At 44.7% G+C, this 21,710-nt stretch overlaps 1 protein-coding gene across 6 annotated transcripts in view; it reads left to right on the top strand.

Moving 5' to 3' along the window:
* The window catches only part of NHS (NHS actin remodeling regulator), a 334,142-nt gene that overhangs the window by 245,559 nt on the left and 66,873 nt on the right, over nucleotides 1–21,710 (top strand). Inside the window, exon 1 of one of the 6 annotated variants that reach the window (XM_070604206.1) lies at nucleotides 11,335–12,523. The exons of 4 other annotated variants lie outside the window; for them this stretch is intronic. In XM_070604206.1, coding sequence (XP_070460307.1) covers nucleotides 12,298–12,523 — 226 coding nt within the window. In that variant the 5' untranslated portion in view covers nucleotides 11,335–12,297. Of the gene's footprint in view, nucleotides 1–11,334; nucleotides 12,524–21,710 lie in introns of those variants that run through there. One more of the 6 variants, XM_070604205.1, reaches the window with a different exon arrangement.

Here is a 21,710-nt window from a genome sequence, read left to right on the forward strand (position 1 = left end):
GATGTTACAGAGCCAGGACTTGGACCCAGGTCTGTCTGACTCCAAAACCCATGCTTTTTACAACCAGGTTATACTGCCTGCAGGGTTTTGAAAATAATGACCCCCAAAGTAAATGTGAGGGTGGGGTTTAAGGTTATCATACAGGTTAAGAGTTAGAAGATGTGATTTGGCCCATGCTATAATCTCTGCTTAAGAAAACTTAGTTTTTATGTGAAAGAGTAAATACCTCTCAGCAGAGACGGCCCCCACCAAAATATGAGACTGTTTCTGAGCTGAGAAGAGGTGTCAGACAAGGGACAGACCAATACTGTGCTATGTCTTGAGAAAACGGAGGGGGTGGGTAAGGCCTTTTACTTTCTCTTTCAGTTCCTATAATGACTCTAGAACTTTTTGCTAATTAACTTGACTGCCTGTAACTGATATATTTATTACCCAGATTGTTTATCGATGACGTATTGTTCAAATATTCATTTCCTAGGATAAGGTTGTAAATGTCTTCTGAGATCATAAAAGGTGATGGATTAACAAGTGCTGGAGGTTGTGGCAGGTCAAGAAGTTACGATGCAGAATTTCCCATAGCGTTGCTTGGATGTGTTGGCAGTTCAGCATGAAGAGATGGTGTTTTTCAGTGGTGATGAGGGGAGATTGTGCTCTAATTTCTTAACTTAAGCATCCTAGTGAAGGCGCTTGCAGGGATTATACTTTATTTAGGTCAAAGTTTCTGAGCAATGTAACAAGTAGCAGAAATGATTATAGCTCTTCCTGTAGTTACAAAAACCTATTTTTTTTAAAGATTCTATTTTTCCTTTTTCTCCCCAAAGCCCCCTGGTACATAGTTGTATATTCTAGTTATGGGTCCTTCTAGTTGTGGCATGTGGGACGCTGCCTCAGCATGGCCTGATGAGCAGTGCCATGTCCGAGCCCAGGATCTGAACTGGCGAAACCCCAGGCTGCCAAAGCGGAGCATGCAAACTTAACCACTCGGCCACGGGGCCGGCCCACAAAAACCTATTTTTAAATGTCTGCCTTCCATGCTTAGCCATCTTCATACCATCATCTGCTTTCCCACATTTCCCAAGGCCATTGCTCTGGATAGCCACCAAACTGTCCTGAGCCAACAGCACCACCTGTTGGCTGGAACAGAGATTTCTTGGATTCAACATCCTTTTCCAGCCACCTCCTTTCTTGTACTTTGGGATGATAATGCGTGTGTCCCTGAAATTCCCTACACCAGCTCAGTGTTTCAGTCATGCAAAATGGCTTGCATTTTCTCATCATACCATGCTCTCTCACACATCTCCAGGCCTGTGTACACTTTTCCCTCGCTAGAATGCTTTTGTGACCGGTTTCACCCAGCCAACTCCTAGTCAGTTTGGAAGCCTTGGCGTAAACATTGCCTTCCTTGGGAAGCTTTTCCTGAAATCATCCCGGTGATTTAGACATCTCCATTTCCATAGCCCACATGCTATGCGTGTCTGTATTTTAGTGGTGCTTCCAAGGGCAGAGGATGAACTAGTACCCCTAAGGGGAACTGAGCCATAGGGTGGAGATGGAGATGGGTAGAGTTGGGTATGGCGCAAAACAGCCTTCTGTAAGATCTTAAGATTTCTTTGTAATCATATGCATGATCCTAAACATTCCTATAGAATTAGCACTATTCTCTATTTAACATAAAATAATCTTCCCCAAAACAATTATTGAATAAAACGAGTGGTCCAAGAAGATCCTGTCACAACTATCCTTTTGCTTCCTGAACCGCCATGCACAACATATTGTATCTCGGGAGTACGTGTAAGTTCCTCTGAAAACCATGTATAATACAGTGTCTTTCTAGTTGGTCATTCTGTGGACTCCTTCAAAGTAGGGACTAGGTCTTTCATCTCTGCTATAATATTGCCTGGTGGATTTTAGATACTCAAATATTATTTTTTTGCAATGAGTGACTCTTTCTAGTGATATTGGGCATAATAAAGAACTACTGTCATTAATCCTCGAAGAGACAGATATTCCAGTTGTAGACCCCAAGGCCTCCATCAGCCCACTATTCTTTCTCTAGTTATTCTTGCATTTCGTCGGAGACTGGCATTTAAGATTAATTTTTAAAACCATCTTCTTGAGTTATGTTAATGTTTATTCACTACCATGATACCAGTATTGTTTTCCACTCTTGTTCACTGCAAATGCATATTTCCCCAGCAATATTGTGGAGGAAATAAGCCTTGATGGGCAAACCTGGAACTCTAAATGTCATTTGTCACTACTTTTCCATGGGAAAATGTGACCTGAATTAAGAAGAAAAACTTACAGATGAACTTTGGAACACTCTGAGGCTGGATATTCAGGCATCAAACCCCCACATCCTGTAGCTTCAGTTTATATGGCTTACTACCCACAGCTTGAGGGAATGGAGAAGGAAGCCTAAAGCCAGAGACACCAAGTGACATCCCAGAATCACTGGAGTGGGCAGGGATGACCTCAGATGGTCTCTCAGCATTCTACCAGTGTCGTCATCAGACTACCTTGGATGTGTAATAACCTTCCCAGGAAGTCAGAAAAATTCATTCTTGGAAATCCTACTGACATTTACATGTCTATGCTCCTAAAACTGTTCTCTCTCTTAGACAAATGAACACCTGAATCATCTGTTGTCTCTCCTTTAAAAAAAAACCAATTAAGGGGCTGGCCCGGTGGCGCAGCAGTTAAGGGCGCATGTTCCTCTTTGGCGGCCCGGGGTTCGCCGGTTCGGATCCCAGGTGCAGACATGGCACCGCTTGGCACGCCATGCTCTGGTAGGCATCCCACATATAAAGTAGAGGAAGATGGGCATGGATGTTAGCTCAGGGCCAGTCTTCCTCAGCAAAAAGAGGAGGATTGGCAGCAGATGTTAGCTCAGGGCTAATCTTCCTCAAAACAAACACACAAAAAAACCAATTTAAAAAAATGTTATTTACTAAGAAATATTAATGAGCAAAGGTGCTCCTATGTGCATAGCAGCTTTCTAACACATGATCCATTTGTTATGAAATTATTCTTCAGAAACTTCCCACAGCTTCCCCTTCCTTCTTTTAGAAATGAATTACCCTCAGGGCTGGCCCCATGGCCGAGTGGTTAAGTTAGCATGCTCCACTTCAGTGGCCCAGGATTTCACTGGTTCAGATCCTGGGCACAGGCCTAGCACCGCTCATCAGGCCATGCTGAGGTGGCATCCCACATAGCACAACCAGAAGGACCTACAACTAGAATATACAACTAGGTACTCGGGGACTTTGGGGAGAAGAAGAAGAAGAAGAAGAAAAAAAGATTGGCAACAGGTTTTAGCTCAGGTGCCAATGTTTAAAAAAAAAAAAAAGGAATGAATTACTCTAAACCAAAACTGTTCAAGAACAGGCCAAACCAGTCCTCAATTCTCCGTGTCACAGTCCAGGTAGTGAAACATGGATAAAGGGCTTCTGAAAAGAAGGGTAAACTTCTCTATCTGGCTTCTCTAGTGTAGCTTCTTGTACATCATAGGGACCATTGATTCTCCCCACCTGGTCATTTCCCTTTCTGTTGTTCAACTTGACCCCATCCTTAAATGAAGAGAACTTCCCTCTCAGTTGGGCACATAATACTATTTTTATGTCTATTAGAAGAAAACAGTAGTGATATGGAAGTGATCTGATTCCAACTGGAAGGCAACTAATGGAGGTCCCAAACTAGAGTCTGAATCCAGTGTCCCAGCCATGTTCTTAGACTAGGAAAAGCTGCTGGGAAGTAAGTTCAGAGCCTGAACTGGGAGAAACTGCAAATACTGGTATAGAGAAGGTTTTCTTTTTAATTCATAAAGTTTCTCAGTAAAAATCCCCTTTTCTGGAACATAATTAGTACCTGTTTAACCACAAATGTACGAAAATTGTTTAGGGTACAGACCAAAATATTTTCTCAGGACTACAAAGAAGATTTCTTTGTCTCTCCTTCTCCTTTGTATGCTCCTTATAAAACCTTGCCAGAATCAACTAAAAGGGATCCCCTTTCATTACATACATTTTTTCCCCAAGAAGTAAAATGAACTAAATTAATTCATTCACTCAGCACTGTAAATACCAGATGAAAAAACCATAGACATATAGATGTAAATACTGCCTCTATAATTATTTTTTGTGTTTGTATAACTAGACGGCACTGAGAAAAAGAAAAAGAAGGAAAGTACTCAAAGTTCAAATGTTCCCAGATTTACTAAGAAAATAAGAAAAAAAAAGCCCAAGCATCCACATGCTAAGATAGCCAAATAATCAACTAATACGTTACTTACCAGCATTTTCTTCAACAGAAACGGCTTTTGTTGAAACTGGTGAGAACTCCAAATGCTGAACATTTTTTCCTATTAAATAAAGTTAGTAATTAATGTAGTGATTAAGAGTGCAGGAGTTGATTTCCTATGTTGAAATTCCAATGTACAGCCAAGGTCAGAAACTAATGCTCTAGGTATTTAGTTGTAACCATTATTTCTTCCTCTCACAGATAGTTCAATTTGGTCCTAATTTAGTTTCTAATTATTCCTTCCTTCCTTTTGAGGGCCTCCATCTGTAAGTTTCCCAAGTGTGTGGGAAGGGAAGGGTGGACATCTCTTTTCCCCTCTCCCACCTGTGTCTTTGGATGCCTCACCTTCTTAAGAAGACAGCCATGACCATTGTTGAATATTACAAAACTGACACCCCATTCTAACAAACTGTAGTTCTTCTTGTTCCACGGCGTTACTCCTCCATTTCCCGGAGGAGTTTCTGGGATTACGCATTGGCATTCTTAGTCTTTAAACACGTCATCTCTCTTTCTCTTCCTTACATCCACTGATTGTTTCTTGAGGGTGGCTCCGGGCCTCACCTTGGTGATTCTCTTTCCCAAACCACATGACACAACATCAGCCTGACGAGGCCAGGATGGGAGGAGGGAAGGTGGGTTTCTGGGACTGCAGGCTAGCCATAGGAAGCCTCTCTGAACTGGCCCTTTCCTGGGATATAATTGAAATGATATGCAGACCTTGAGCTATGACAATATTTGGAGCCATCAGAAAGGATTTACTTTGTTTTTAAGAAGGCTTTAGTTTATGATTGTTGCGCTCAAACTAGCAATTCTCAACCGTTCGTATCTGTTTTGGCATGTGGCTAGAAATTTATTTTAAAGAACTGCATCAGCTAGCCTTTTCTCTGTAACAAATCACCCCAATACTTAGTGGCTTAAAATTTAATGGGTGGTTCTTCTGGTCTGGGCTGGCTCAGTTGAGCTCTGCAGGGCTTGCTTAAGTGTCTGTAGTCAGTCCGCTGGGGCTGGAAGACATAGGGTGGCCTCATTCACGTGTCTTGTCATTAGCATGCTATGGGCCAGGATGAGGGGGGTGACTGGGCCGTATGTGTCTCATCACCGCAGCCTTCTTTGTAGAGTGGCAGTAAGCATGGGTAGGTACCAAGATCAGCAAAAAGTAGAAGCTGCAAGGCTTCTTGGGGTCCAGGCTCAGAGCACATACAGTGTCACTTCTACCACATTCTATTGGCCAAATCAAGTTATGAAGCCTGCTCAGATTCAAGCTGGAGAAAGACGCCACCTCTTGATGGGAAAAGCTGAAAAGTGCTGTGGCTATTTTTGAAATCTACCACAATAACCAAGCACCCTTATTTGCAAATTTTTAAGATATAAATTAAAGTGGCTTTGAAGTTCTTCCACTCATAAGGTAACTCTCACTTGCATTCAAATAGACTTTATAAGTGGGAGAGAAAGGGGTGAGAATTGCCCATGGCCATGACAATGAGTGGTCCATGAAAGTAAGCAGTCTTTGTAAACATAAGCTTACAGTGAACAATTCCAAGACAATTCTTAGTTTTGGTGCTACAAATTATTTCACATTTTCGAGTTGTGCATAGCTTGGTTTTTCTTTATGGTCGGAATATACTGTGGAATTCTGGAAATCCATCATCAGAAAAGAAGGCTTTGAAATAATAGAAGTTGGGCAGCAACGTATGGGAATGATGTCCTCCCAGAAAGGATCCATTTGCATTGGATAAGGTTTTCAAACATATCCAGGAGCTCTAAGTAGTGAGGTTCGTCTTTGGTGCCTAGAGGGGGCCAGATTAGGCAAAACCTCTGCTTCTCCTCTGATGCATTCCATAGGGCTCCATTTTGGCTAAATCATCATAATTTCGACCAAGAAAGCACAGAATGATAATGGTTTTATTTATTATTTTATATGCATTGCCAGTATATGCAAAGCTTTATAGCTTGCTATAAATCGAGAGGGATTATCACAGCTGTTACTTATTTTAACAGGTCGCAATACAGTAGTTTATGCCAGATGGTTTGGAGAATTTTGAGAGAGAAATTTTATACAGGCAGCCGTACAGATACTAGCTTGGGTAGTTGTGCCCTGAAATTAATTTACATTTGTTGTGATATAAAATATATATATGAATAAACACATAGTTCCTTATAAACAAGTGAGCCATTTTATAGCAGTGATTTCTTCTGAAAGACCTGGGGTCTCTTGTGAGGAGTGGTGGGGCAGCAGCAGTGGTAATGTGCTGTTACTAGGATAGAAGAGAAGTAAGGCTCAGCCACATCCATAGCTATGGAGGAGATATCCAACTTCTTCCAGAGAAGTAAACTTCGGAGGCAAAACTGGTTTTCCATCCTTGGAGCCTAAGAGAATAAAGCAGGGAAGCCACCCTAGGTAAACATAAGGAAGGGGTGTGTATGGGGAAGAGTGGAGTTGAAATTGGGATCCCCAAGGTCACCAACAAGGTCAGCTTGGGGCAAAAAGGTTGCCCAGCCTGGGCAGATCACAGAACATATTATTGCCCTTGCAGACACTGAAGTTTATGCGTAGAGTGGTCAGCTCTGCATGATCAGCAGAAATGGGAAGAAGAAGTAAGCACTGATGATCAGAAATCATTTCAGAAGGTATCTTTGGTTCCAGGTTTCATAGAACGATAGAATTCCAGAAAGAGAGACCTAAAGAAAACTTACAGATCATCTCCACCCTCCTTGTTTTACAGATGAAGAAACAGACCAAGAGGATCATTTAAGTATGGTTGTCTTGGTTCTTTCAACAAAAAAGTAAAATCAGACTGTCAAGGTATTTGGACTCTGTCTGCTTCCTCCAATCTTCCTCCCCTTGATCTGCCCCACAAATTCCTCTCCTGCTTCCCACCTCATGCTGGGAAATGACCACCTGTCAGAGCAACCCAAAGATCAGGTCTAAAACACTGCTGGGTTTTCTTGGTAAACTGCTCCAAGATATAATAGTAGTATACCACCTCTGGAATGGGAATAAAAGTATTTAGCTTTTTCAAGTCAGTTCTTCTAGCTTTTATAAGGTAGGAGTTAACTAAGATCTGTTGGTGTCAACAAAATAATTAAGCAGAAAAGGTGAGTTTAAAACGGATTTGGGGCATATAACAGGTGTAATCTATATATGTGTAGAAAATCAGGAAGTGACAGTATTTTGAAAGTTGAATAGCCCATGAATATTAAGGGACAGACCTAGAACCTTTATTACGGATTTCCCCAAGATGACTAGGAGAAGAATTAAAGCTTTGAAAATTTGTAGGCTAGATAGTACTGAAATGCCCCATTCTTTTCAGAAATGCTGAGCTTCCAATAACCTCAGCTCTCTGAAACACAGCACTAAGACCGCAAGTGAGTGAAAGGAACTTCCCGAGGCTTCAGAGAGTTGTCAGCAAGCCCATGCACTTTATTGCTTAGCTCCTTGCTCACACCATTAGTAACTCTTTTTTAATGGATGGATGTTACTTAGCCATGGCGTCTGTTTTTCTCAGCCCACTGTGGATTCAAACATGGGGAAGGAGCTAGAAGGACGATGAGAGAGGAATGACAGTAGAGAACTAAATATCAAGGAAAGAGCTTGGAAATCCAAAAAGGAGTCTTTGAAATGTGTTACCATAGAGACCAATAATAAGCCTTCTTAATAAAGACCCTAAGTAATCAGCAAAGAATTAAATTGTGTTTTGTATCATCTGATTAAAGAGATAGGAAAGTGAATTGTTCAAGGTAGGCTAATTCTGGTAATAAAGTCCCCGACATTTCAGTGGTTTATTTCTCACTTACATTGCAGTCTAAAGCAGGTCAACATACCGTCATTTGGGTACCCAGGCTCCTTCCATCTTTGGGTTCCACCACCCCATAGAGCCTCTGTGTTCAGCCAGCAGCGCAGAGAAGGGAGTGTGTGGGGGAACGGGTAGGAGTTTTATTGGGCCAGGCCTGGAGGCACACATCCTTTTGCCCATATTCCATTGGCTAGCACTCAGTTACATGGCTGCACCTAACTGCAAGGAAGTCTGGCTGTAGGAGACAGAGGGAGACAGTTTGGTGAACAACTAACTAGCCAGTTTCTTGAGGGACAGTATAAAATATGCTTTAAAACAATGAGGGGCTTCGGAAAACTGCTCTTGGTTGGATGAACTTTAGTTATACGGAGAATCATCTCTGTAGATGTCTACATTTCCTCACAACACCAGTTAAAGGGAATAGTTATGTCCTGAGCCACACTGTGGATCAAAGGCTGGCAACCTATGGCCCATGGGCCAAATTCCACCCACTGCCTGTTTTCATAAATAAAGTTTTATTGGAACATGGCCACATCCATTCATTTATGCCTTACCTATAGCTGCTTTTTTTTCTCTAAAGATTGGCACCTGAGCTAACATCTGTTGCCAATCTTTCTTTTTTTCTTCTAACCCCCAAAGTGCCCCCAGCACCTAGTTGTATATTCTAGTTATGTGTCCTTCTAGTTATGCTGTGTGGGACACCACCTCAGCATGGCTTGATGAGTGGTGCTGGGTCCGCGCCCTGGATCTGAACCGGCGAAACCCTGGGCCCCCGAAGCGGAGCGCATGAACTTAACCACTCAGGCACAGGGCTGGTCCCTACCTATGGCTGCTTTTGAACTACAACAGAGTAGAGTAGTTGCAACAGAGACTGAATGGCCCACAAAGCCTAAAATATTTACTACTTGGCCCCTTACAGAACAAGTTTGCTGACCCCTGCTTTAGATCATCAGTGTCCTAAGGGAGGACACATTTGCAGTTGTTTTCCTCCTGAGACCTGGTACCCTTGGCTTCCAGGAAAAACAAGTGGGATGCCCGCATGGACTCAGATGCAAACTCTGCCCTTGCAATATCAGCTCCAACTGGGCCCAGACTCTCCTTATCCCTGCCAGCACCCAGCACAGTACCTGGCATCCAAGAGATGCTCAATAGATGCTTCTGTTTGAACCATCAAGCCATAGGAAGCATCAGGTACCCTAACTATCATATAGGGGATAGGGACTCCAGAAAAACTACAGTATGAGCCTATGTGTGAAGACCTCAAACATAGTTAGGAAGGAACTGCCTTCGTTGGGCTTTTATTATGTACCAGGCACCATCATGGTGCTTTATAGCTATTATTTTATTTATTCTTCCTAACAACCCTATAAATTAGGTATTCATGTTTGCATTTTACACATAAGGAAACCAAGGTTCAGAGAAGTCAAATCATTTTCCCAAGGCCACACTGCTAAGAAATGGAAGAGCTAGGATTCAAACACAGGTCTTTCTGGGACCAAAGCCCAGATTTTTTTCCTCTACACCGTGGGGCCTGCTAAAACCTTATTCAAATGTAAACAATCTAGTTATATCATTATTTTCATTACCACTGTTAACAATAACCTCATTATTGTAAAGATCAATGCAAGGGGGAAGACATGGCCATTTTCATTGCTTTATGGAGTTCTACAGGTCTCATTGCCAAGGCTCTCCCTTGATAGAGCAGCCCTGAAAACCCAGAGTAACACAGTTCATCTCCTTGGGATGTGTGATTAGTGACTTGGCCACCAGCTCCCCGTGATCTTGCCAGGGATTGCTGTAGAGGGCAGCCATTTTGCTCACCCGAAGATAAATTCTTTCAAGGCCTGAGCTGTTTGAGTCCATTCATGGTGGGACTTCCAGTGCTCCAAGTGGAGCTGGTCCGGGAGCTCGTTAACACGCAGATGGCCAGGCCTCACCCCAAGTCTGATTCAGCCTGGCTAGGGTGGGCCTGAGAACGTGCACTTCTAACAAGCTCCCAGGTACTGCTGGTGCCACTGGTCCTTTGATGAGCAAGGCTAAGGGAAAGACTTCCCTTTTCTTTTTAGAAGCTCTGACTGGCCTTCCCACCCACCCCACACTTCCTATCAGTATCCACTCCATCAAGACTTCCTAAAGTCTAAGGGGCCCAGGTCTGCCCTTGGCAGGCAGAACTGTTCCCACTGACCTCTTGGTGACTTTGGGCATTCTTGATCATGCGGCCTTCTTGAAATCCTTTCCTCCCTCCCTCCTGGTCTCCTGCTTCTCTGATCCATCTCTCTCTTTCCCTCTGGTGGCCTCTTTTCCTTTGCCTACGCCCTCCCTTAAACTTGGAGGTTCATGGCTCACTTCCTACCCTCACTGGGGGAGTTACCACACCACCTCCTCACACCTCACCCTTCCTGTCCTAGACACACTCTGTTTTCCAGGGGAGCTCCAGCTAGATTCTCCGTCCTTGCTGGCGGCTGGAAGCCCTCTGAGGAGGTTGGCGTGAGTTGGGTAGGAGGAGAGCAGCCAACCCAGTCTAACTTGGGTTCAATGTGGTACTTCAGGTGACCACGGTCATAATTCATAGTAATGCCAATTAGGAAATACTCTCGACCAGTGCTTGTGCAAACCCTGTGATTTCTTGTGACCTTGGCAAGTCGAGTGTTTCACCACAATTTGTGAATTATGGAGGAGTCCCCAGCCTTGTGGACACAGTACTGCCCATGCATGCAAATCTGCCCAGGGCATAAACATCCCTCTTTGAAAATAGGTGGCCTGGTTAGAAAATGGTCAAGTTTTCCCTAAATGGGTATCCAAGACATCAAGACAAATTACCAAAAACTGTGCCCCACAAGGCATCTTTGGATAATTTCATTCACTGGTTTTTCCCTTTTTATACATTAGGATATATCCCCTAAGTGTTGTGTTTTAAGTGGCCCTAAATGGCTTTCTGTCTTCTGCATGTGGTGGTTCTATATAGAACCCGGCAGCCTAAGGCATGGGCACAGGTTTTTAACCCTGGTTCAACCTCAGCGCTGGTTTAGTAAATCACCCTTCCCAGGAGATTAGTACATGGCTGCGAAGGCATTGTCTTTGCAGTGTTTCTAAGCCTGGGCAGGGTGAGTTGTGTCTAGGATGCGAGGTTTCAGCGTCCGGAGATGAATAGGGGGAGGGGACACAATGCTACAATTTTCAGGCTGTTCTATTCCTGTTACACGCGGGCACATGTTCCATGCCAATCTCTGTCCCCCCTCTTGCCCGGGCTGGAGGAGTTGGAACGGTCAGCGTCTCTGATTCCTCTGCTGTTGGTCAGAGACTGGGGACAACGGAGGTGAGAAGGGAGCCACAGGGGTGCGGTGCTGAGCAGCCGTGGTCGGTCCAGCCTGTTGGTGATGTGCCGAACCCACCGCCACTCCGGGCATGGGTAACGCGCAGCACCAGCGGTCGAGCTACCGAAGGAAACGCACAGGTACCAGAAACCCGGATCCGGGATCCTCCGCAACCCCAGGCTTGTCTAAGCGCACAGGGCCCGCTTTGTGGCCGGCTTCTGCGCGCCGCCGAGTTTGGGGCTGGGGGCTGAGTCCTGCGGCTCACTGCGGCTGGCGGCAGGGGACTAATTATTTTTAGCAGGTTCCCTTTAGCCCACTGGAGCCGGGAGATGTTCGCGGAGCCGGGCGACTGTCTGCAGAGCATTGGTGCAACCGTGCCTGCTGCCCGGGAGGTTTGGCTGCCGCAGTCCCCTCCATTCACTGGGCTGTAAATCGAAGCTGTCTACACCGGCAAGGCGCTCCGATCCCAGCGTGGCCTGGGGCTACGTCCCGCCCAGGTCTCCCAGCACCTGATTTCCCAGTGGTCAATTAGGTGTCTCAGCCTGCAGCATTGAAGCAGTGGAGGGGCCAATGCCCCGGCTTTGATGGAGCGCGCCGTGCGCAGAGACCTCCCCAGTCGACTTCCTCATCAGAAGGCAGCATCCATTCATAATTCTCTCTCTGCCTGTGGACCGAGTTAGGCTGAAGCTGGGCATGGACTCCTGCGATCTCCCTTTTTGCATCTGAAGGAGAAACTAAGATAAAAGGGAAAAGGAAGGGGGAATGCGGTCCTAACGCAACAAGGCGCTGGAAAGCCCCCAGAGGCCTCTTCTTTGCGGGGAGAGGGAGAAGAGGCAGATCCCGAGCCCAGCGCCCCAGCCAGCTGCTAGTTCGCTGCGGAGCCGGCACGCATGCCTACCTCACCTGACGGCCGCCTTCCCGGGGAGCCGGCGCGGGGCCCGGCGGCGCGCCCAGGGCGCACGGGCGGTAGGATTTCTGCACCGGGGGAACGAGGCGCGGGCGGGCTTCCCAGGGCCGAACCCGAGCCTGAGCGGGCGCCCGGGGAGGCTAGCCTCAGCGTGGCGCCCCACCGCAACCCCCCGGGATGCTCCACGACTCGCAGCCCAGGCCACGCGGGTGTGTGTGAGATGGGAACAGCTTGGGGGGAGGGGGTATGGGCAGGTGACATCATTTTTAACTAATTTTTCACACCTCTGGGTGGTGGGTGAACTTGGGGGACGGAGGAGGCTAGAGCCGCAGCCCCGCTGCGCGCTAGACTGAGAGGAAATCCTCCCGGCCGAGGTCTGAGAGCAGGGTCCCCTTGGCCGAGCTGAGCGGGCAGTCACGGTGGACCGCGCATAGCTCCGAGGGGCGAGGGGCGCAGCTCTGGCTTTCAGGGGGCTTTGATTTGTTTTAAGCATACTGCAGCTGCAGCTTTGAAGTTTGCCGCCTCCCCTCCGCCCCCATCCCGGGTTCTGGGGCGGGGCGGCACTTTTCCACGCGGCTGCCCAGGCCCTCACCGGCTGGGTGGAGGGGGCTGCAGGGGTTGCTGTGTCTAGTGGGGGGCTTCCTGCAGGGGACACGGGGACTCGAGGGCGCTGCGAGAGGGAGGGCGCCCTGAGGCTCGCCTTTTGGGAGTTCCAGGGGTTGGGGAGAAGTCGAGGATCCCGCTTGGTGCCCCATCCTGTTTTGCTGCCCTACCACTTGATGTTGGGTGACATTTTGCCTGTGCAGGGGTTTCACTGTCATGGAGCTGGCTGTGATGCTGTAAGGCAAATGGACTGTTAGGATGAGCTGGAAGAGAGGCGAGAGAGCTGGAGCTCTTCCTTTTGTGGCAATGTTAACCCCATCCAGCCTGCTCCCTTGGAACACCTGTCCACCTGGGTCACCATCTGTGGCCATGAGTGGGGCTGCCTGGCTGACTAGCCCTGCCAGAGCTGATGGGCCAAAGCTGGACTTGCCTAGGGCATGCCAGGCCAGGAATGTGTGGGCAGTAAAAGAGCAAAGCCCCTCCTGGCACCCCTCAGGGGAAGGTTAAGCAGGCCCCGCCATAATGGTGCACAGTGTTTTAGCCATAGTGTGGTCTGCTCTTGAGTTTGGGAGCTCTTGTTTTATGAGGTTTTTATTTTGCAGTTTTGTGCTTCTTGGTCACCAGTTTGTTTTTCACAGCTGCTTGTGAGCAAGGCAAAGATAACAGCATCTAAAAATAGCCTGCGGCTGGAGATGCAGCTTAGCTTGACCCCACTATTACAAGGATGGGGTCTCCCCTCCCAGCTGCTTCAGTGTGAGCCAAACTTGGGCCTCCAGACAGCCTGAGACCAGGTCCACACATCCTTCAGAGCAGTTCAGCCTCCAGTCTCAGAGCAGGGCGGGGACGCTGGGGTGCTGGTCTGTGTGAGAAGGGCAGCCCTTCATCCACTGGTGTATGAGGCCCAAAGCAATTGGGCTGCAAGATTGGGGGATGGGAGCCTGGACAGGGTCCCTTCCCCCACCCCCAGCCATGGGCATCTGCAGCTTGACAGTCCCTCTGAGTTCTACCCAGCCATATATATGGGGCATCCTCCTCTGTTTCAGGGGCCAGCAGGCTACTCCCTCCAAAGGAGTTTGGCCCAGAATACAGGGGGACCAAAGGGGCCAGGGTGGTGCTTAAGTCATGCCAGCTTCCTCGGTGCAGATAGTAGCTAGGGTGGTGCTCTTTCCTTTCCAGATAGAAAACCCTAGAGAGTTGAGTGAGGAACCTCTTCCTTGTAAGCAAGAGGTACCCAGTCTGTCTGAAGGGGACCACCTCCAGCTGATGGGGAAGGTACCACATGGAAGGGAGACTTTTCAGTGATCACAGTGGGTGGCAGGAAGCCCAGGTTTCCTGTGGGTCCTGGATCCTGAGAGTCTATTAGGCCTCTCTCATTATTTTCAAAAGCCTTCATTTCCCCCACGTTCGCCTTTTCTTTTGTGGCAAAGGTGGCAAAGTCCAGCTTGAAGAGTAGAGGTCCTCTCTGTTCTTGATTTGGTTGAATGATGGGATTTTTTTTTCTTTTTGCAAAAATGCATCAGTAACTGCTGAAAAAAAATATAAATGCCTAATTTCTCTACAGTGAAAGAAACAAACTAAAGAGCATGGGACTTTAGGTGGGAAGGTGTGAATCCCCACTAGCAGTTCTCTATTCAAGATAGAACCTACCAGGTGATTTTCTCCTCCCTTTCAAAGTGAATTTTAATTTTAAAATTTTGCCTTTATTTTCTGTAGGTCATAAATATAATCACTGAGCAAATATTAAGAAAGAGGGCTTGGGGGGCTGCCCGGTGGCACTGCGGTTAAGTGCGCATGTTCCCCTTTGGCGGCCCTGGGTTCACCGGTTTGGATCCCGGGTGCGGACATGGCACCACTTGGCAAGCCATGCTGTGGTAGGAGTCCCACATATAAAGTAGAAGAAGATGGGCATGGATGTTAGCTCAGGGCCAATCTTCCTCAGCAAAAAAAAAGAGGAGGATTCACAGCAGATGTTAGCTCAGGGCTAATCTTCCAAAAAAAAAAAAAAAAAAGAAAGAAAGAAAGAAAGAAAGAGGGCTTGATTTCGGGGAGAGAAGAGACCAGGAAACAGAAAGCACCTGTGAGAAATGCATCATTCCTCTAGTCTTCTTGCAGAGACTTGAAAATAGTTGCTGTTTTTTGGGGTTTTTTAAATTTATTTTTATTTTTTATTTTTTTAAAAGATTTTATTTTTTTCCTTTTTCTCCCCAAAGCCCCCTGGTACATAGTTATATATTCTTCGCTGTGGGTCCTTCTAGTTGTGGTATGTGGGACACTGCCTCAGCGTGGTCTGATGAGCAGTGCCATGTCTGCGCCCAGGATTCGAAGCAACGAAACACTGGGCCGCCTGCAGTGGAGCGCGCGAACTTAACCACTCGGCCACGGGGCCAGCCCCAAAATAGTTGCTGTTTTATTTTCACATGTCCCCAATATTTGTGTTCCCTTGAGTTCTTGGGACCCAGAGAGCAAGAAGATGCAAGATTACTGATGATTCAATGTAGCCAAAAGGCCCAGTGCAACAGTAGCTAACTCTTTGGCCCGCTTAGAAGGGTAGATGGGAAGACTGTGAGTTGGGGTTCAGATTTCATAAAGAAGTCATTGACTTTGCTCTGCCTGTAGCAAATAACATGTCAATGATCCCTTGCTCTTAACTAGAGACTCACAGTGAGTGTACTGGTCAGGGAAAGCTAAATACTGTAACAAATAAGCCCCAAATCTCAGGAGTTTAACACAACACAGTTTATTTCTTATCACATAAAGTCTAATCAACTTTTGGCTTGTGATGACAAGGAACCTAGTCTCATGCCCTCTTAAGGCTCAGTGTCCTTAGGCCTCAGAGTCCTTCCTGGGTTCCTCTGCATATAACCAGCAGAAGGGGAACAAGAGAGCATGGAGGATTGGAAGTAGCACACTTGTTGTCACCTACATTCCACTGGCCAGAACTCAATCACATGGCCATATCTAACTGCCAGAAAGGCTGGGAAATGTAGTCTGTGCCATGAAAATAAGCTCTGGCACGGAAGATGCCCTTTTTTAGCTCTCCTTTGGAATTTGGCTTTGGCTTTGGACAAGTCACACGGTCAAATACAGATTTCTATTTTAAAAATGGTGGTGATTCCACCTGCACTTTCCTCTCTCACAGGGATTGGAAAGGTATTGAGACATAGAAGTCTCCTAGAAGGACCATCTGGTCTAGCCTCTTTAGGCAAGGTCATTGTCATTATCCCCGTGTTATAGATCACTTGCCCAATGTGACAGCCAGTGTATGGCAAGGCTGGAATCAGAACCTAGATCTCATTCTCTCAGCTCAGTGATCCTTCTGCCATACTCTGTTCCCGCTGCTCTCTTATGAAAACAGTTACATAGGATATAGTTTCAGAAAGCTGATATACAGTCCCTGGACAGCCTTCATCTTGTATAATCACTAAAACCAGCTATTCATATTATTTAAAATCCATGTGAGTTATTTTTCCAGTTTTTACTGTTGAACCACTTATACTCAGGCTCAGACTAGCCAGGCACTGGTCTATGCCCTGCACATATGTTATTAACTCATTTAATGCTCACAAGACCCCTGGGATGTAGGCACTGTTATTATCCCCACTTTATGGATGAGGATGCTGAGGCACAGAGAGGTTAAGTAACTTGCCCAACGTTTTACGGCTAACAAGTGACAGTTGATCCCTGGTGACCTGGCTTCAGAATCCAGCCCTGGATTATTTTACTACAGTACATCTCTGAACTGGTGGCCTCCGTGCCCAGCCCTCTCTGGTGTGGCCAATCACCGCAAACCCTCAGGATTTAATATTCTGAGTTTCCTCTCTTAGTGAGTGACCTTGAAGGGCCATGACAGGGAGTCATTTGTAAATTTGCTGAGGCATGAATTTGAGCCCCAAGCATATGAAATTGATACACAGGATTGAGCTACTTAGCTCATGAGGGAGCCCAAGCCCCCACCTCCAGCTCCAACAGCCCAGTGAGGCTTTAATTTTTCCTTTTAAAATTTATGGTTTACTCATCACTAGGTAGGCAGTAACTAATGTGAAGTAATAAAAATGTTTGTTTCCTTGTGGAAAGTGGCCATCGAATGACGAAGGACTCTTCGGTGCAACATTAAAAGGCAGTCGATGTAGTGGGGGTAGGGCAAGGCAAACATAATCACTTGACTCAAGGTAATTGCTAGTTGGGGTTGTTTTGTCTATCTATTGTTGCATAAGAAGCCACCCCAAAACTTACTGGCTTAAGAAACAACAGCCAGTCTATTGGTTCAAGATTCTGCAGTCTGGGAGGAGCCCACCGGGCAGTTCTGCTAGTCTTGCTGGTGTCAGTCAGTTGGGCTGTAACCTGGGCGCTGGGCTCAGCTGGGATGCTGGGCTGGCTGTGCTTCTGTCTCTTTCTGTTAGTCTCAGGGCTTCTCCTTCTCCAAGCAGCCTCTCCACATGGTCTCTCCAACAGGATATCTGGACTTGTTATCTAGTGCCTTAGGGGCCCCAACAAGGCAAAGGCAGAAGCTTCCAGGCTTTTTTAAGGCTGTGCTTGTGACTTGTTTTACCAACAGAATAAGGCAAGTCACAGGCCCAGCCCAGATTCCAGGGCAGGAAATTAACCAAGAGCATGAATATCGGGAGGCGTGGAAGCAGACTACCATAGTGGTGAAGTCTGAAGCTTCTGTATCTACAAAACTGAGGGTTCCCAAAGGTCTCAAGAGAAGTTGACTGTACATCAAAATGTAGGTTAAATAAAATCCATTCCTTTTACTCCGGTGGAGAAAGACTGTTACATATGCTTGTTTCTTTCTCCATTCCCAAACTAACAAACCATTTATGCCCATGAAAAGCACCGAGGCTGTAGATGTGACTGCCCAAAAGGAAAAGGAACTGAAGTGTGTGACTTCTGCTCTCTTGCCCCTCCCATACTGTCTCAAAGGTATCCATTTTTAGAAAGGTATCAGTGCCCACCCTCAGACATAAACTAAGGATAGTTCTGAAAAGTCAGGAGCATACCAATTGGATCAGGAGACAAGACTATTTCTGATCTCCTTCTACTCTTCTCTAGCAAGTCACACATTCCGAGGTGACTTGGCATGCACAACAAGCCCCTGGCTGCCTCAGGAGGCAGAGCTGCTCTTCTGCAGAAATGAGCTAATGGGTTCAATCCATTAGGGTTCCATTTCAGATCATCTTCCCCAGGCCCTTGAGTCACTATAGCCAGTGGGGGTGCAGTAGCTACTGTTATGCACCACCCACATCCCTGTTCCTTATCAGGACTCAAGCACTCATTCCCCAAGCACTCATTCATCAGAGCTGGGCACTAGTGGCTGACAGCTTACAGCCAAATCCCTCTTTGGGAACTGACTTTGGCTGAAGAGAGCCACCTTGCCCAAGGTCACACCCCTTCCCAGGTAGGCGCACATCCAATGACTTTGCCTCAATTCAGGACAATTTGCAGGGCTATCCCAGCTCCAGAGCTCCCCCACGGGACTGGCTGAGCCTTTACTGTGATTGTATCACAGCCCAACTTCTCTCTCTGCCCAGTCCTACTTAATTCTTCCATCAGTGTTGACCCAAAGAGCATTTCCTACTAAGCTTCCCACACACCAGTGTTTATCTCAAAGTCTACATCCAGGGAACCTGACCCAAGATAGAGGACTTGTGGACTGGGTTACTTCCTGCTACAGGTTGAGCTACTGTGAGCACACATAGAAGCAGGACACATAGCACGGGCCTTCCCCAAACTCTTCCAGTTGGGAAGAGATGACAAGTACTTAAGCAACAATATGAGAAAAAGCAAACAGAATGTAATAGAGTCATAAGTAAGTCTGATGCCTCCATGATTTTTCCCCTCCTTACTCTACCTCTCACAACTTCCCCCAAAGTTATTTTTTTTAGGGGATAGGTGATTCATGACATTGATTATATGGTTAACAATTGCGCCTAAGCACTCTCCCACCTGATTATTTCATCCTTTGGGCATGGCACTGGCAATCAAAATTTATCTTTCAAATTAAGGCTATAATTATATTTTGATAAAGATCTAGCAATTCAATGAGAATGAAATTTTGAGGGTTGCCAGGATACGGCTGACTCTGGGTTATAGAGAAGGGTTTGCATGCAGAATACTAATACGTGGTTCAGCACTCTTATCTAGACCTTTCCAACAGCGTCTGATAATGCAGGCCCATCAAGTACTGTTTCTCTGCTATTATTCTAGGAGGATAAAAGCGATGAAAGATATAAGCAGGGTTTTATGAATGAAAAGGTGATTCATCAGATGTCTTTTGGTCTAGCTCCTTCGAGTTAAGAAATAGAGTAATAATTATGTGGTGTTACCTCAAAATATTGGAGACAAAAACCTTTTCTTATTTCCTTGCCTCCTCTTTTATTGTAAATAAAAGCAAGATGTCTTAGATATTGAGTTATTGTTTTGTGTTGGGAGATAGGGACCTGCATTTGCAATGGTGTTGGCTCGCAGGGAAATAGAAACAGTGGAAATGTGTATGGTGTCATATTCTAATTTTTCTTTACCTTTCATTTCCCTTTTACATTGTCTGATTATTAGTCATTCACTCATTCAACAAATATGGAGTCTTAAGTACTGTGCAGGTCCTGCTGAGGCATCTAAGAAGGTTTAAAATGCATAATCATATATGAAAATAATAAATAACAATACAGTACAGTAGTACCCAACATGGTTTTTTGGGAGGGGTGGGGGTAATGTTTTTTTAAATTGAGGTAAAACTTACATACAATTAAGTTGTATTCAGGTCTTAAGTGTTGAGTTCAATGAGCTCTGACACACATTTGTGTAACTACCTCCTGAAATAATATATAGTACATTTCCATCACCCCCTAAATTTTTTAGTACCCATTTCCAGTCAATCTTCCACCCCCTTTGGTAACCATTATTTTGATTTCTATCACATAGATTATATTTGCCTAATCAAGAGCTTCATATAAATTGAATCACACAGGATGATCTTTTAAAAATGTCTGGCCTCTTTCATTCAGCATAATATTTTTGAAATTTACCCATGTTGTTGTATATATCAATAGTTATTCCTTCTCATTGCTGAGCAGTGATCCATTGTAAGAATACACCACAGTTTGTTTATACATTTAGTTGGGCTGTTTCAAGTCTGGGGCTATTATGAATAAACCTGCTAAGAATATTTTCGTACAAGTCTTTTTGTGGATTTATGTTTTCATTTCTCTTGGGTAAATATCTAGGAGTGAAACTGCTTAGTCATAGGGTAAGTGTATGTTTAGTTTTGTAAGATACTGGCAGAGATTCTTTCAAAATGGTTGTACCATTTTACACTCCCACCAGCCATGTATCAGAGTTTTAGTTGCTCTGCATCCTTGCCAACACTTGGTATGTCAGCAGTCATTCCAGTGGATATGAAGTGGTATCTCATTGTGGTTTTAATTTGAATTTTTCTGATGACAAATAATGTTGAATACCTTTTCATGTGCTTATGAGATATTCGTATATCTTCTCTTGTGAAATGTCTAGTTAAGCCTTTTCCTCACTTTTAATTGGGTTCTTTGTTTTTTTATTATTGATTTGTAGCTCTTCATATACTCTGAATGAAAGTTGTTTGTCAAATATATAGATTGTAAATATTTATTTCCAGTCTGTGCCTTGCCCATTTATTTTTTAATGGTGTTCTTTTGATGAGCAGAAATTTTTAAATTTTGACAAGGTCTAATTCCTCAGTATTTTCTTATATGGCTAGTCCATTTTGAGCCCTGTCAGAGAAATCTGCTTCCATCAAGTTCACGAAGATTTTCACATGCATTTCCTTCCAGAGGTTTTACAGTTCCAGCTTTTATGTTTAGGTCTGTGATCTTTCTGTAATTACTTCTTGTGTATGGAGTGAGGTAGGGGTTGAAACTCATTTTTTTCCCATGTGTATATTGAGTAGTTCCAGAACCATTTGTAAAAGAAAAACAACAAACTTTCTTTTCCCCCGTTGAATTGATTTAATGCCTTTTTTCAAAAAGTCAATCAACCATATATGTATGGGTCTATTTCTGGACTCTCTGTTCTACTCCATTGATCTATATGTCTACTCTCTTGCCAAAATCACACTATCTTGACCTCTGTAAATTTATAGTAAGTCTTGAAATCAGGTAGTGTAAATCCTCCAAATTTGTTGTTCTCTTTCAAGATTGTTTTAGCTATTCTAGAACCTATGCATTTTCATAAACATTTTAGAATCAGCTTGTCAATTTCTTCAAAAAAAATGCTGGGATTTTGATTGGCCATTAATTTGAATCTATAGATGAATTTGGCGAGAATGGACATCTTTAACAATGTTGTATCTTCCAATCCCTGAAGATAGTATAGCTTTTGATCATATAGATCTTCTTTAATTTCTCTTAGCAATGTTTTGCAGTTTTTAGTGTAGAGGATTTGCACATTTTTTTAGATTTATCCCTATGTATTTGATATTTTTGATGCTATTGTAAATGGTTTTACTTTTTATTTAATTCTTCAATTTTTCATTACTAGTATATATATATATATAATTTATTTTTATATATTGACCTTATATCCAGTGACTTTTCTAAATTCACTCTTTAGTTCTAGCAGTTTTTATAGATTTCATAGAATTTTTAACCTATGCAATCACGTTGTCTGATAATGACAGTATTTACTACTTACTTTCTCATCCTTATATCTTATTACACGGTGAGAGTGGATGTTTTGATTTCTTCCCAATTTTAGGGGAAAGCAGTCAATGATTCATCATTAAATATGATGTTAGCTATAGATTTTTCAGAGATGTCTTTC

Source organism: Equus przewalskii, chromosome X (assembly GCF_037783145.1).
Source record: "Equus przewalskii isolate Varuska chromosome X, EquPr2, whole genome shotgun sequence".
NCBI classification, from domain to species: Eukaryota; Metazoa; Chordata; class Mammalia; order Perissodactyla; family Equidae; genus Equus; species Equus przewalskii.